The sequence below is a fragment of the Sphaeramia orbicularis genome, chromosome 3 (genome assembly GCF_902148855.1).
Source record: "Sphaeramia orbicularis chromosome 3, fSphaOr1.1, whole genome shotgun sequence".
In the NCBI taxonomy this organism is placed as follows: Eukaryota; Metazoa; Chordata; class Actinopteri; order Kurtiformes; family Apogonidae; genus Sphaeramia; species Sphaeramia orbicularis.
The window spans coordinates 42,164,991-42,179,998 of record NC_043959.1 but is presented as its reverse complement, the minus strand read 5'-3'; the positions used below and the strand labels follow the sequence as shown (position 1 = coordinate 42,179,998).

Sequence of the window (15,008 nt, the reverse complement as noted above, 5' to 3'; positions counted from 1 at the left end):
AAGATCTTAAGAGTTTCTTTCAACAAATAACAGGACTTCAAATTCAGACAACACTGTTTTTGGAGATAAGAATTATGCTACAGGTGGCAGATCTTAAACAGTTAAAGACATAAAATGATTGTTGGTGTTCATATTATTTGAAAACTGAGGCATTTTATGTATGTGTATTATTTATATTGCCATATTCAGGTAGATCATCACTTTATGATGACATCATATTTGAGCTCCATTATAAACACCTTTCTTGTTAGCACATTTGATGCATAAATGTATGGGATACTTCCGTGTGAACTCCTCACCTTCCACTGACGGTGATCTCATTAATGGTATAGTATCTGTGTCTGTGGTTCACCCCAGTTGCTCTGGTGTAGTATTGTCCACTCAGATGTATCCGGACCTGGGTGGCACGTACCATCCTCTGCAGCTCAGGCGTGTTGTAGAAGTCATTATAGCCTGGCCTCGGATTTGGCTCTGAGGTCAATAGGCTGAATGTGATGTTTCCCCCTGAGAACACCACTTCACTGGGAGAAAATGAGTGCACATATGTAAAGAGCATAAATATAAAATATATTAATTCATACATGCAGTAAACACTTAATATTTATTGATTATATTGTAGGCTAAACATGACAAATGTGATATCTGACATGGCTATGGCATAATTGTGTTTTTAGAGTAATTCCACAGTAATATTACTCATTCAATTCCCAGTAAGCCTCTCATTTATTTTGTCTGACTTCTAAAAAACACAGCCTTTTCACAAGTCCTTTAAATAAAAGTCTCCACCTTAAATGAGTCCTTCTTTCCTGTCCTGTATCAAGTTGAGCGTCTATAACAGATCTCACTCTTTATTAGCCTGAAGCTAAGCAGTTTTATACTCCCACAAGACGTGGCCAAGATATTTGGAGAGAAATTGGCCACTGACACAACTGCAGCTGAGACACACAATGGAGGGAGAATATTATGGAAGATTACACCGGCCAATTTTATGGTAAATGTAAAATCATTGATCACATTTGTATATAATAGATGCATAGAGCCTCCAATTATAATTATATATATATGTGACTCTGTTCTTACTAATGCAAGGATATCATAAACAATGTATCTTAATTTCTTCCCTAATTTTACACATTTTTTGGTACCATTTTGTCCACATTGAGAATCCTGACATTTGACTTCTACATCTGTGGGTAACACCGTTTATTTATTTTGCCTTACAATATTATCTGTATGGTAGTTATATGCAGACGGTAGACAAGATGCAAAAACACCCCTTATAGCAATCCTAGAACAGAACTGCTTGGTACGAAAACACCTCAGATGACTTAGACATGCCTAAATTTATCTTGCCAGACACTTGAGCCACTTCAGAAGTGGCAATGTCTCTTGTGGGATTATATAAATCATACAAGATCAAAAAGTGCAGTTCTTTGATATAATTATCAACCACTAATGTCACATAGAATGTTATTAGGTTGCCAATGTAAGGTTCAATTGCTCCTGTGCCAATTTGACTAATACTTAGAACTGTGCCAGGAAAGGTTGCATGTGATATCATTTGTCAGTCAAGTGAAAAATAAGCAATGACTACATAATCTGTGATCTATTCATACCTGTTCCATCTAGTGCCAGCAGAGGCCTTTATATCGCTAGCTATGCCAAGATTTAGTGTGTGGCAGTGCTTGTGGCAATGTTTGTGTTTGTTAGACTGTGTTCCAAGTCCAGTTCTCTATCTAGTGCCAGTACAGAGCCTGTTACCGGTCATGTGCCAAGGCAACGCTGTTGGTGGTTAGCTTTATAAATCTAGTCACTGTGAGGGTGCCAGTGTGTGTGTGTCCGCTTGTGTGCATTTGCGTGTGAGTGTGTATTACCTGTATAATGCATGTGTATTAAGGTTATGTGTATAATTTCCTTTGATTTATTTTAACTACCGCGTTTCACATTAGTACATGCACAACTACACATAATTATGTGCAAATAGGTGCCTTTATTTAGTGCTGCCAGTTATTTTCCTGTGTAATCCCCATCTGTATAGAAGAAGCCATGGCCACCCCTAAACAGAACAAGACTGAAGAGTTTTCCTTCAGCACTTTAAACATCTATCAGACTCCAGACTTCAAACAAAAAGGACAGTCAAATTATGGCAAAAGAAATCTGTAAATTTCATGGATCAATGACACATTAAAGAAGGAGAATTTCAAAACTATTGACATCAATTTAACAGGTTAATTGTATAACATTTGGGATATTGGGTTTAATTTCAGAAACAGAATGAAATCTTCAGTTTTGTATCCTTGTATAACTACCTGAAAAGTAGTAATAACAAATATTGTGTTTCATTACCATAGAATGAGCCATTTCTATTGAACAGAGTGGATCCTTACCCACCATGTTCCAGTAACTCAGAACAAACGATGTTTTTTTTTCATTTTATGATGGGTGGCATTCAGCATTAAGGTACATTACAGTTACTATTTTGGAGAGTGAGCCTGAGTAATATCCACTTCACCAAAAGACCAAGAAAGGACAAAGCAAAAAGTGGCACATACAAGGACCTGTTACATGTTTTGTTTTTTTGTGGGTACTATGGAGGAGGGTGAGGTGCATATTCAGCTGGTTCAATCTGCAAATTGATGGCTAGAAACCACTAAATATCACACACTAAACATTTACATGTCCAGTGAATATGATATAGAGGGATGAAGGAAAATCTAACTGCATAAAATGAAATATTTACGACTATGCTTTCATTAGTGTGTCATGGCACAAAAATTTAAATTGTGCTTTCTTTCCTTGAGCCTGTTTATGTCCACAGTGGGTGCAAATGACATTTAACAGGATCTTGGATGCTTCTACTGTAGTTCCAAACAGACATCCTCTTGTGTATTTTTCTATTTAATAGTGGGTGGCTTACTGCAAAAAGGTGCATTATTGTCATTTACCATGTTTGAATCTGTACAACAGTTAATATCCTCTTAGCATAAAAGCCCAGAACAAACAAAGCAAAGACCGGCTGTGATGAGGGACTTGTGCATTTTTAGGTGAATGTTTAGATATTCTCTAAAAATACTGACTAAACAATTTAGACAATTATATATTCAAAAATACCATGGTTAAAGACAAACACCTTGCCTACCTGGGCAGCTGTAAACAGTTGACTGTGTCTGGTCTCAGTAACGGCCCGTTGTTCTGCATTTCAAACACACTACAGTTTCTGGCCATGTACTGCCAGTCCAACCAGGGCTGCTCTGTAGAGTTTCCATTCTCTTGTTCTGTGTAGTTATGATGCTGTCTTTGAATACGAACAGATTCAGGCAGGAGTCCACCAAACTGAATTATAACATAGAAGACCTGACGGGAAGAGGGATACAATTAGAATAATACACTGAGTGACAGCTGGACAATACAAACTTATGTTCAAAAACCATAAAGGTCTTGCTTTATATTCTTGACATTAACAGTACATATTATTGTTGACACTGTCAGTGGCATTGATTCCTGTTTGTAGTAATTTTTGTTGGGGTCACTGAAAGAGGTATTGCATTGGACTGCATGACATTCAGAGGATATGGTCATTATTGCCTACTTATACTGCATGTAAATATAGTGGACAAAACAGTAAAAATATAAACCATTTTAGTGGTATAGATATGAATATTCATTCATTCATTCATTTATTTTCTGAACCCACTTTATCCTCACTAGGGTCACGGGGGTCGCTTGGAGCCTATCCCAGCTACATAGGGGCGAAGGCGGGGTACACCCTGGACAAGTCGCCAGTTCATCACAGGTCTGACATACAGAGACAAACAATCACTCTCACATTCACACCTATGGGCAATTTGGATTAACCAGTTAACCTATTAGTGCATGTCTTTGGATGGTGGGAGGAAGCCGGAGTACCCGGAGAGAACCCACGCAGACACAGGGAGAACATGCAAACTCCACACAGAAAGGTCCCACCCCCCGTCGACTGGTGTTGGAATCGAACCCAGGACCTTCTTGCTGTGAGGCACGAGTGCTAACCACTGCACCACCGTGTCGCCCTAGATACGAATAATATTTTAAAAATTATTTTTTGGAGTTTTACTAAATATAGGTTTGTTAAAAAAAAAAAAAAAACTCACACAATACATTTACACCAGCATATATAAAACCAGCTCTGTAACATACAGAACCATATGCATGTCTGTGTGTAGGTGTATGTTAAGTGTTATCTGCTCCATTACATTACAGGCTAGAACACTGCACGGCAGGAGGCACATTAAGCCACCACCACTGAAACGTGCACTCGCACATGTTAAGTTTTCTTGTGTTTAGGGGACATTACTCTGACCTACATTCATTTCCTTAACATTAACTCTATGGATGCTGAAACCCCACAAGTGGCTGCCAAAACACATTGAACCATAAGTAATAAATGGCAACACACACACATACACACAAACATGCGCGCACATACACACTCACAAACTGTGGAAAGTGTCTTTTATGTAGGGACTTGAGTTGTGAAGCCATGTCAGGACAGCTCCCAAAATCCCTCCCACAACTATACACTCACTTCAGAGAGAAGAGGGATGTACCCCTCTCAAAAATGCTGAAAATCATTTCTCTCTCACATACACACTCTTTTCTCAACTGTTAGTCTGTCACTGCTGTGCTGAAAAAGGAAGAAAATACTGTCCACTACACACATGCAGAAATTGTTTGCAATGTTTCAACTATACTTTGTACAATAACATAATTTAGACTCTCCTGTCCAAAGCAGTGATCAGTGGTTCATAAACCCAAAAACATTTGGGACAGACTACAACATAGATATCACATCAGCAAGTGCACAGACTCTTTGCCCAACTACATAAATTTCTGTCATCCTCAAAAACAACCCAGTGTTCAGAATAAAGTACCTTTTTTCACAGATTACAAGTAAATTAAAACAACAAAAAAACCTGTCATAGTTTACTAATTGTTTACTATGGTTATAACTCTGTTGTTGGAGAGTAAAGGCATAGACACAAGTGCAACTACAGCATGTACATTATATGACTGTAGACCATGTGCAGATTCTAGCAGAGTATACCCCTCTGCCAAAAGCATGTTTAACTCTTCAAGGGTACAGGGTAGTGGATTTACAGGATGATGTCTTCTTTTGAGCCATAAAATAATGATTCATGGAACTGTTCTTTTCTTAGTCATAATAACCATCAAACTCTAGATACTGCAATGATGGACACATCACTGTAATCAGCCACTACTGCAATTATTAAAGTTCTTGAGAACTTGAATTTATTAATCAATGTAAAGCCTATAGATAAGATAGATGCTGCGTGTCTCATTTTCAGTGAATGTGCATGTCTGTTTACATGTGTATATATGATTATATGTAATACCTGGTATTGTCCGTTTGCCAAATCCATGGTTATAGCAATTCCTTCATCCAGTTCCTGTGTAGTCATGATTTTAGAGAGCCATGTGGTACCCATATCTTGATCATTTACATAACTGAGTGGATGGGCATCCTGGTTTAGCCTTAGGACTCGGTCATTAGTGGTGTCTTCAACAGCATTGGGAATACAGTATCTATTCAGAAGCACGATAAACAATTTTGAGTCAATTCAAAATTTTAAAAAAACAGTTATTACATGGAAATGTGATAATACTTCAGATTAACTGAAATCCATGTTTTCTGTACTGGGATTCTATGCTTTGAGGTGAAGTAAAGTAGCAAAAAAAGGCAGGTCAATCAGCAATTTCAGAAAAATGAATACACAATAATTATGTGTACTCAGAAAGTTGTAATACTGTACCTCTCAATTAATGGGTGGACCCTGGGATGACTGGAGGGACATCGACACTCTGACTGTGAATGGATTTGAGGCAGGATCCCAGAGTAAACCTCTACAATTTCCCTGTTGAAACAAGCAGCAGACTGAACTAATTAAACTGGATTATAACTGCAATACAATATTTTGCAGAAAAAAATCAATACATATGGAGCTCATATGAGAAAATCATCTATTTAACAGGGGTAGTAAGATGAATATTACTTAATGATTGAAAATTGTATTCTACACAAACTCCAGGGGTAACATTTATAGACCGTAAAAGAAAAAAAGACTGCTAAGTAAATCAATCTCTTCTCATATTAAATTAAAAGTAATATAAAGTCATTTGTGTTTGTAAGGATGTAACAAAAAAAAAACAGTGGCTTACAATTCCTTATACCAGCAAAATTCTGATTTTAGATCAAATCTTACAGCAGCTTTTGAGAGGTGTTTGACTAAACACTTAGTACAAAGTAAAAAATCAAATCCATCATTTGAGAACTCAATCTTCCATTTTGTCTCTTTCCAATCTTGATGAGACAAACTTGTAGGCTTGCTTCAAGTCTTTTCTCAGTGCAGTATATCACGGGTAAGCAAAACACTAATTGCTTTGTATTGAATTTTCAGGAAAATCCTCTGGAAGCAGTATGGATCTCAAGATGCAATGATTAGCAGTCACCTTCTTTCCTTTAGCCTCTTCCCTTATTGTCATGAACTATACAGCATCTGTCTTTTCTTCCTCATTTCCATCTACTTTCCAGAGTTTTTATAGATATCACATCTCAAATTTTTCTACATAAACCTCACTTTTCCTCCTTCTTCTACTTCAGCCTACCTTCAGCTAATTTCTTTTCAGTTTTTAGACATTTTTGTCTTCTACCACCCCCCTCATTTATCTTTATATGTGTGTGTGCTTCACTCCATTCGACTCACCTGTTGGTCAGAGTAGCAGGATAAAATCTAAAGTCCTGCATGCGCCCAATGAACTGATTAGACCCTAGAGAGATGAAAAGAGAAGAGAAAAGAACATAAAGAAGGTGTTAATGGGTTTGTACTGAAGGCAGTGAGTGAGAGGATTTCACAGTATTTAGAAGATTATCTTATCAGTTTGGCGATACCAGCTAAGTGAAGCTGCCTACAGCTGCTTGTAAGAGTCAAGTTCATGATATAAAGCCGAATAGGATCTGCCACAGTCTACATGTGCCTCCACTAGAGAGCAGCATGGCTTGTAAGGGCATACACAATAGCTTGGTTTAAATCTAGGGCAACACCGGGCATCTAAGGATTTACACTTTTAGAAAAATCAGTTTTCATCAATCACAGTTTTCATTGATTAGAGGTTTAAGTCTTGAGCATTTTTAACCAAACTAGTTCTTTCATGTCTGTTACAAATGAAATTGCAACCGGCTCTAACAAGTGACAAAACAGTTGCAGTTACAAATCAGAGCAAGATCTAAAGAGATAGCGCTGACTGACAGACTAATGCTGAACCTCTCTCTGTGGAGTTCAATACAACAGTGTTGGACCAGACATGCTACATAACAAATGTGCCAACATAATTCTTTATCAAGCACAGATATTTTACACTGGAGGAATACAAAAACATGAGCACAGTGTCCAAACACACATTTGGATTTTGGAATGGACACAAGAAATACCACCAGCATCAAACACAATGCTGAACACCGGAAAGCCCCTGACATATCTCCACAGACAACCATACATACTGTATGTGACAATGCTGGATCCAACATAAGAGATACAAACACAACGACAATATTCTGGTCCAAAAAGAGAGACAGTGTTTTAGTGTCCAGCAAACTTCTGTCTAGTTTGACAACAACTCTTAGAAGACGGATAACGTCTGCAAGCGTCGACAGAACCGCTGCCATGTCTAGCTTTGTCTGTGGAAGAGTGTGTGTTAGAAGCTTTACCGTGTGTGTTCAAGCATTCTTACTTTAGAGAAGCAATGGATGTGTGTGTTTGCATGCATTTGAGAGAGGCTTTGCCCATGTTTGGCAAAGCCCAACTACAGTGTGCACGAGTGGGTGTGCATTTGTGTGTATGGATGTGTATGTGCATGAGCAGTGGGGGAGGGGTCGGGTGGGGCAGGGGGGTTCTATATGAGTGTAAAACAGAGAGAGAGTTATGGGATGTAAGTGTGTTAGAACAGTGTGTGGCTGTGCAGCCTTAGGCTTTGGCTCAGGATTTCTTTAGCGTGTGGAAATGGGATTATGCTTTCCTCTGAAAAGCACTCTCTCTATTGTTACTGGGATGATGCAAGGTATAAGCTTTAATTCTCTCTTCACTGTGTAGGTCTCTGTCTTGCCTTCAATTTCTGTCATTCACCGCCTCTCGCAGTTTCCTCTTTTTCTTTGTGTTGTTTAAACAGAAAACAGGTAACTAAGAGTTGGGTACAATTTTTTTCGCATGCATTACTTTGTCTTTGTCCTTCACTGACCCTGCAAATGATAAACTCTGTCACTTTCACTTCTCTATTGGTATTACCTAAGTTTTTCTAGGAACTATTTTACTACTTAAGGTTCCATTTTTAGCCATTATTTGCTAAATCTCAACCACATCATGGCACTTAATCTCACCTCTTAAATTTATAAGTGATCATAGCGTCTCTATTGACCGCCTTAAGAATATGATCATTTCATTAAAGACCCGCTCCTGACAAGTTCTTGTTGTACTTATCAGATGTACAGTTTTCAGTGAGCAGGGTCTTCTCCAAAAACAGACTTAGTTGTTAATCAATACATCTGATCAACATTTACATAATCAATCCACTGATCAGAATTCCAGACACAGCCCCCAGGTTCAACAACCACCCACCCACACACACACATAAATACACATACTCATTCACCCTCCCCCGAGCCAATCACAATCTATTGATCACCACCTCTGATGTGATCTTCAGCTGATCAGATGCTACCTGCCGTGAACTAGGGATCAATGCCTGATAAACGAGAAGAAAAACACTCGTTTATCACCCTGGAGATGAACGGATATCATTTTTCTCTCAATTTCTCTCCTATTGACTCTCAGACGACTCCAAGGCACCACCAATCAATCACAGATGTGTAGTTGAAGAGGGATAAAAGCTGAGAGAAAAATAAAGGTGGGGTAGTCACTGACACCATATGAAGGTATACAAACATGATAAACTAAAGGGGAAATGTTCTCCCCTTGGTGAAAAAACAAACATAGTGATATTTCTGATTGCAATAAAAAGGCTACATTCCTTTTTTCGTGATTTTTTGAAGTCTGTGTTCTAAAAATATTCAGACAATGATGACTGGGCAGTATTGGAGTTGGCTGATTGTTCAGCTAAATTCTTTACATTACTACTATTATATTTTACACATTAAAGACATTTTACAATCAGTATTTCAAGGGAATTAATTATTTAGGGAATCTGGCCCTAATGCTCCTCTTCAGCAATGTAACATGTCACATGATACAAATACATATATTTAAAACAAAATCCATATTTACCATTGGAGCTGATTCCCACCCACATGGCACCATCCTCGCTGATATCATGGAGTCTGCTGGACAGAGTTTGTGTGTCAAATGGTGTACCATCCTCCTCAAGCCCATCCAGAAACAGACTGACCTTTCTGTCATGCACCTAAAATTCAATCACAAAAGTCAGCGTTAAGCAATACACAATCAGCAGATGGTGTGCAATGTGATTCAGAGGTATATCATAGAATTTTTAAAGCATTTGGGAAAGAAGTGCAATAATTGTTTGACTGCTTCAATATGGTAAACTTTGCAGTTAAAATACACAGTAACAACAGAACAGATGAAAAGGTGCAATCTATAATTTCGGGTTTCTTCTAGTGGGGAAGTTGTAGATTTCAATCAACTGAATACCCTTCAACTTACCCTCTGCTGTAGTGGCTGTTGAAGACACAAAACATTGTTTTTCTATTTTGACCCTTTTGGAAAAGGGAATGCATCAATCACCACAAACATAGTAGTTATGAAACTCAACCATAATGCTGGATGACACCCATTATAAAATGGAAAATGGATAAAATCTGTTCTGAGCTACTGTAGAAACATGCAAAGTAGGCAACACACTCCCTCTATACATATAATTGGCTTACTCTAAGGTAGGAAAAACACAAGGACTGTTATTTTCAGGGGTTATGCAATAATATATATCATGTTTTTCTGCAGTTAGATCCTCCTAAATCTTGCACATTGGAACTTTAAATGAGATAACTTGCTTGAGTTTGTCTGATACCACCTGTGTATACAAACAGTACAAAATTATTAATTAATAAATAATCTTTTACACTGACAGTTATTGGACACCCTTAGCAAAGCACCACAGTGGAGCTTATGAACATGTAAAGGAGCGGCCTGAGGGGCAGATGCAGAGGTAAAAAGCATAGCAGCAGGTTACTGCTGTAACACAATGTCTCAGAGAGAGAGTGACAGCTGGTCGGTGTGTGCATGCATGCATCTATCTACAAGAGTGTATGCATGCACTGTCAGTGTGTTTTTGAATATCTAGGCTTGTGTGTGCGTATGGGAGAGATGAGGAGAGAGAGAGAGTGAGTGTGTGAATTATACATACAGCTAATCTTCCAGCTCATTTCCCTAGTAGCAGAAAGAGCCTCAGGCTAAACTGCCTCAGTCGCAAATTAGCTTTCTGTTTGACCAAAAATCTCCTCTCCTCTCCACTCCTTTCCTCTCCCCCGTCACGATCTGCTGCATGAATATTAAAAACTGCACGGCAGACAACACCGTCAAAGCAGGACCAGCTTCCTTTCACATCAAACCCGGGCGAAAAGAAAGATACTTCCATAAGAGGGGCTCTTCCCCCCAAAAAAACTTTAATGTGCCCCATCCCACTCTCTTTACCCCATCTCCAAATCCCCTGTTTGGGAAACACACTGTGGGACCACTGATAAACGTGACTCTCCCTGTCTTACTATAGTCCCCCTCCTTCTTCATCTCTCTGGACTCTCTTCTTCTCTGGTCCTCCTTGCTTTGTCCTTTCTCCTCCTTACGAGGTCATTTAGCCGATTCTCATTTTTTTCAGTTTTTAGGTTTTCTTTCCTATTTGTCATTTGCTCTTTCTCTCTTCCTATTTTTCATTACCATCTTTGCACTTTCTTCTCTGTCTGTCCATGACTTCCCCCTCTCATCTCCATTCCTGTCTCTTTCCCTCATGTTTATCTTGCCCTGTCGCTCTCACTTGTTGTCAGCTCTTTAGGGAAGTTGAAAAGGTGTGAGGAGGGAAATAAGTCCAAGTCAAAAAACGCCTTTAGGGGATGAAGGCAGCCCCAGACAAGTGTCTGCCTCTCAGAGGATAGTTAAGACGCCCAGACAGACACTTTCATGATGGCTGATTGAAGACTGGCAAGCGCATGAGAGCACAAGAGAGAGCGCAGGAGAGAATAAGAGTTAGAAAAAAGTCAAGAGAAAAAAAGAGACAGGAGGAAGAAAAAGAAAAGTCAGGGAGCGGGTGTAAGAGAAGGAGCCAGAAGAAGGGCCCTCTTTAGGAATCTCTAAGCCAGAGCTGTGTGGCTCTTGGGGAGATGTGAAGCAGTTGTCAGGCCTGATGTAAATGAATCCTGAAGCGCTTCATCCTCCTTAGCTGCCATGCGCCCTTTTGAAACACAGCCAACTCCCCTTTGTTAGCTTTCACAAACACTTTCCCTCCGTTTTTCCCTTTTCCCGTCCATCTGTATTTTTACCCCCCTTCTTTCCTCTACCTTTCTTTGTCTTCTTTGACCAGTATAACTTTGGTGTTCTTAAGGAAAACAAGAAAAACAGAGCAAAAGAAGCTAGAGACTTTAGTGACAATAACTAGTCTCATTTGGACTGTGTCCACTAAGTCCACAGAAGAAGAAAGGAGTATGTTAAACAATCCTATATGTGGAGGCTTTTAAGCAAATCACTTTTAAATTCACAGTCAATGGATGTGTAATTTGGCAGAATATGCAGTAAAACCCTTAGTGTCTAATCCATTTATTTAATTCTAATGGCACAACAGTAATGTGCACTGCCCATACATAGCGCCACAGCATATATGCAGTGGAGTAATTTTCTCACAAGTGTAACTAATATATGGAAAATAACATTTCCACATTACACTGCCTCTTCTTACTATTCTTCTGTTCTCCCAACCACCATTTTATCATACTCTCAACCAAATTCCAACTCAGTTAGATTAAGGCTTAAACTGCAAGGATATATGGGTTCAGCAGAGTTCAGTCCTGGGCCAGCTTGGATACTGAATCGTAACCCCTGGCCTGCACCACCTGTAGTTCCTGCCATTATTCAAGGCTCCATTAGTACCTGGCCACAGTGGAAAACATTTCTCCTGTAGCATTCCTGTAAAGGCATGAATAATGTCAAAACTAGCACAAGGACCTACAACATTCTAGTGTAACACCTTTTTCTTCTTTTCTCTATTAGGCCATTTAATTCCTCCTGTCTTGTCCTTTTAGTTTTTTGGAGGTCATTTTTCTCAAACCCACAGCAGCTTCTACTTGACTACAGTTTACCTTCTGTATCATACAAATAACTAAAATAAAGAGCTGATATATTAATCTGAATATAACACAACTGTGCTTGAGCCTGTTAACAACTTATCTGAACACACACAGCTACTTATAAAGAGTTATTCCAAACATACACTAAATCATAGTGATTAGCATTTATTTTCTCTTTTTTTGAACATTAGCTGACTGTAATCTATGATAATGATAGCTAGTGTTGAGATGAGAGAAGAAATGAAAAAAGTGTAAATATATTTGCAGAAAAAACAACCTTCCACATAGAAATCAGAGTACTGTAACAGAGACAGTCATTAGCTTCAAACTGAAGAGCTTCCAGGACAAAGCAGACTTCAACACAAACTGAACTTCCACAGTACTCAAGTACGCACAGATTTCCCATATTGAAGCTTTATAATGTTACTAGAGCTTTGTAATATGGCCATAAAATGTTACCTTAAGAGCTGAAGAAGCAAACAAACAAACAAGAGCTGCTGGACGAAATTTCGTTGTGCCTCGCATAATGACAATAAAGATTCTATTCTATTAAGTTCTATTCTATTAAGTTCTAATTCTATTCTATTTTCTAATTGGATTTTTGTTGAGCAAGAAAAGTCTCCAGAGATAATCTTGACTCCGCGAATCAGGCATTTTTCACAATTTTCACAAAGTAAAACGTCAATTAATAGAATTAATTCGACATGTTGCCAAACTCTATTATTATAAGTTGCATATCCATCTATTTGTGACTATCATCATCTTCTGTTGTCCCCACCATGTGATAAGTAATATCTACATTTGAGGTACATTTCATTATTTTTCTTTCCTTATTGAAAACATTTACTTTAACTTTGTCCATAAAGGTTTTTTATGCTCTAAGAGAGTTTTAAGTACCCTTCCCTGTGCAAAACCAACCCCACTGGCAATGTTACCACCTAAGCCTCTCTAAAAGCCCAGGGAAACCCAGAGTGGAAAGCTTTTAGTGATCTGTAGACTGGCATTTTGACTAAAGCTCTTCTCGATTTTCACACTCATGCCAAGCCATGGCTCAGTACACAATGTGGACAGCAGTGTTTCCTCTAAGCTCACTCTGTAGTCTGTTTGCTGCAAAAGTATGAGGTAATGGAGATAAGCTTCATTCAGCAACATAAAAATATCCATAGTCAGCTTTATCATGGAATCATAAAATATTCCATATTAGTGTAATTAGCTTGATTTATTGAAGTATCACTCATATTTAAACTTTTTTTACATATGAAATCTGCATCAACTGTCTTAAGTAATAAAGTACAAATGCTTTGTTATCTTAATTAAGTAGAAATTTTGGTTATCTGTACTTTACTAGAGTAATTATTTTTCAGCCAACTTTTCACTTCTACTCCTTACATTTTTACGCAATTATCTGTACTTTCTACTAACATTTTAAAAATAGCCTCATTACTCCTATTTCATTTGGGCTTGTTTTCATTCTGGCTTGTCATTGTTTAAATTACAAAAAAAAAATCCACATAAGTCGCACCATCTGGATAGAGTGAATTTGATTGTGGTTGGATGAGAAGTATAAACATATACCATTCTGACACCCTATTGGTTTGTATGCGATCCATCGTACCTGACTTTTTCCACCATTATAATACTTATATTCAACTAGTCATCATGTCTTCAGCTCCATGAAACATGCTAATGACACATATATGGTTCTTTAATACATTTGCACTGGACTAAAATGCCTTCATTTTCAATGGGCATATATGCAGCTGGAACAGATAGACTAGTGCATCCAAAATGTTTCAACATTAACATTTTAATACAACATTATTGTCATTAAGGCCTTTAGAAAAATGTTGTTTGGGAAGGTGGGGTAGTGCACTATAGACCCCTGTGGCACCACCTAAGTTTTTGTCCTAATGGCATTTTTTCCCCTTACATTTACTTTTATACTTTAAGTAGTTTTGAAACCAGTACTTTTACACTTTTACTTGAGTTAAAACCTTAAGTTGATACTTCAACTTCTACAGAAGTCTGTTTAAACCCTAGTATCTATACTTCTACCTAAGTAATGAATGTGAATACTTTTGACACGTCTGCTCAAAACATAGGTCAACAAATTATCTGACAATGGCTTTTCTTCATGGCAATACCAACACTTCCTGATGGCCTTGGTCATTTTCACAAATTTCACTATGCTTCTTTATGACCTTCTTTCAGGACATGACCACCCAGTTTAAATTTTGAGACTGTTATTATTAACACCGCTGTAAACAATTTTCAGATTTGTGTCATTTTAATTCTCAGGAATGTCAGCAAACGCATATCTCTAAAGCATACATAAAACATGTAAAGGGCTAATTGTCACATCCTGTAAGTTGTTATACTTCAAACAGTGACATTAGAGCTTATTGTGTACTTGTATGACACAATAAATACTTGAGACATTTTACGTAAACAGCTGTCATAGTGCAAAAAATCAGAAATAATTACATTTATTCTGAATAACTTGCCGTTATCTAAATGTCTGATGTGTTGCAGACAGTGTCAAGCTTAAAATATCATTCTATTTATATGGAAAAGGCCGAGTCAGGCTGCTGATTTAAGAACATGTAGTGACAGCTTGAGGTCAAAATAAATGAGGGACGCATTAAAAATGACT

The 15,008-nt window shown here is 38.0% G+C and overlaps 1 protein-coding gene across 1 annotated transcript in view; it reads right to left on the bottom strand.

The window, feature by feature from the left end:
- The window catches only part of ush2a (Usher syndrome 2A (autosomal recessive, mild)), a 229,409-nt gene that overhangs the window by 196,073 nt on the left and 18,328 nt on the right, over positions 1-15,008 (bottom strand). The window contains 6 exon segments of the mRNA XM_030161277.1: positions 300-521; positions 3,140-3,354; positions 5,394-5,583; positions 5,811-5,912; positions 6,762-6,825; positions 9,333-9,468. Coding sequence (XP_030017137.1) covers positions 300-521; positions 3,140-3,354; positions 5,394-5,583; positions 5,811-5,912; positions 6,762-6,825; positions 9,333-9,468 — 929 coding nt within the window.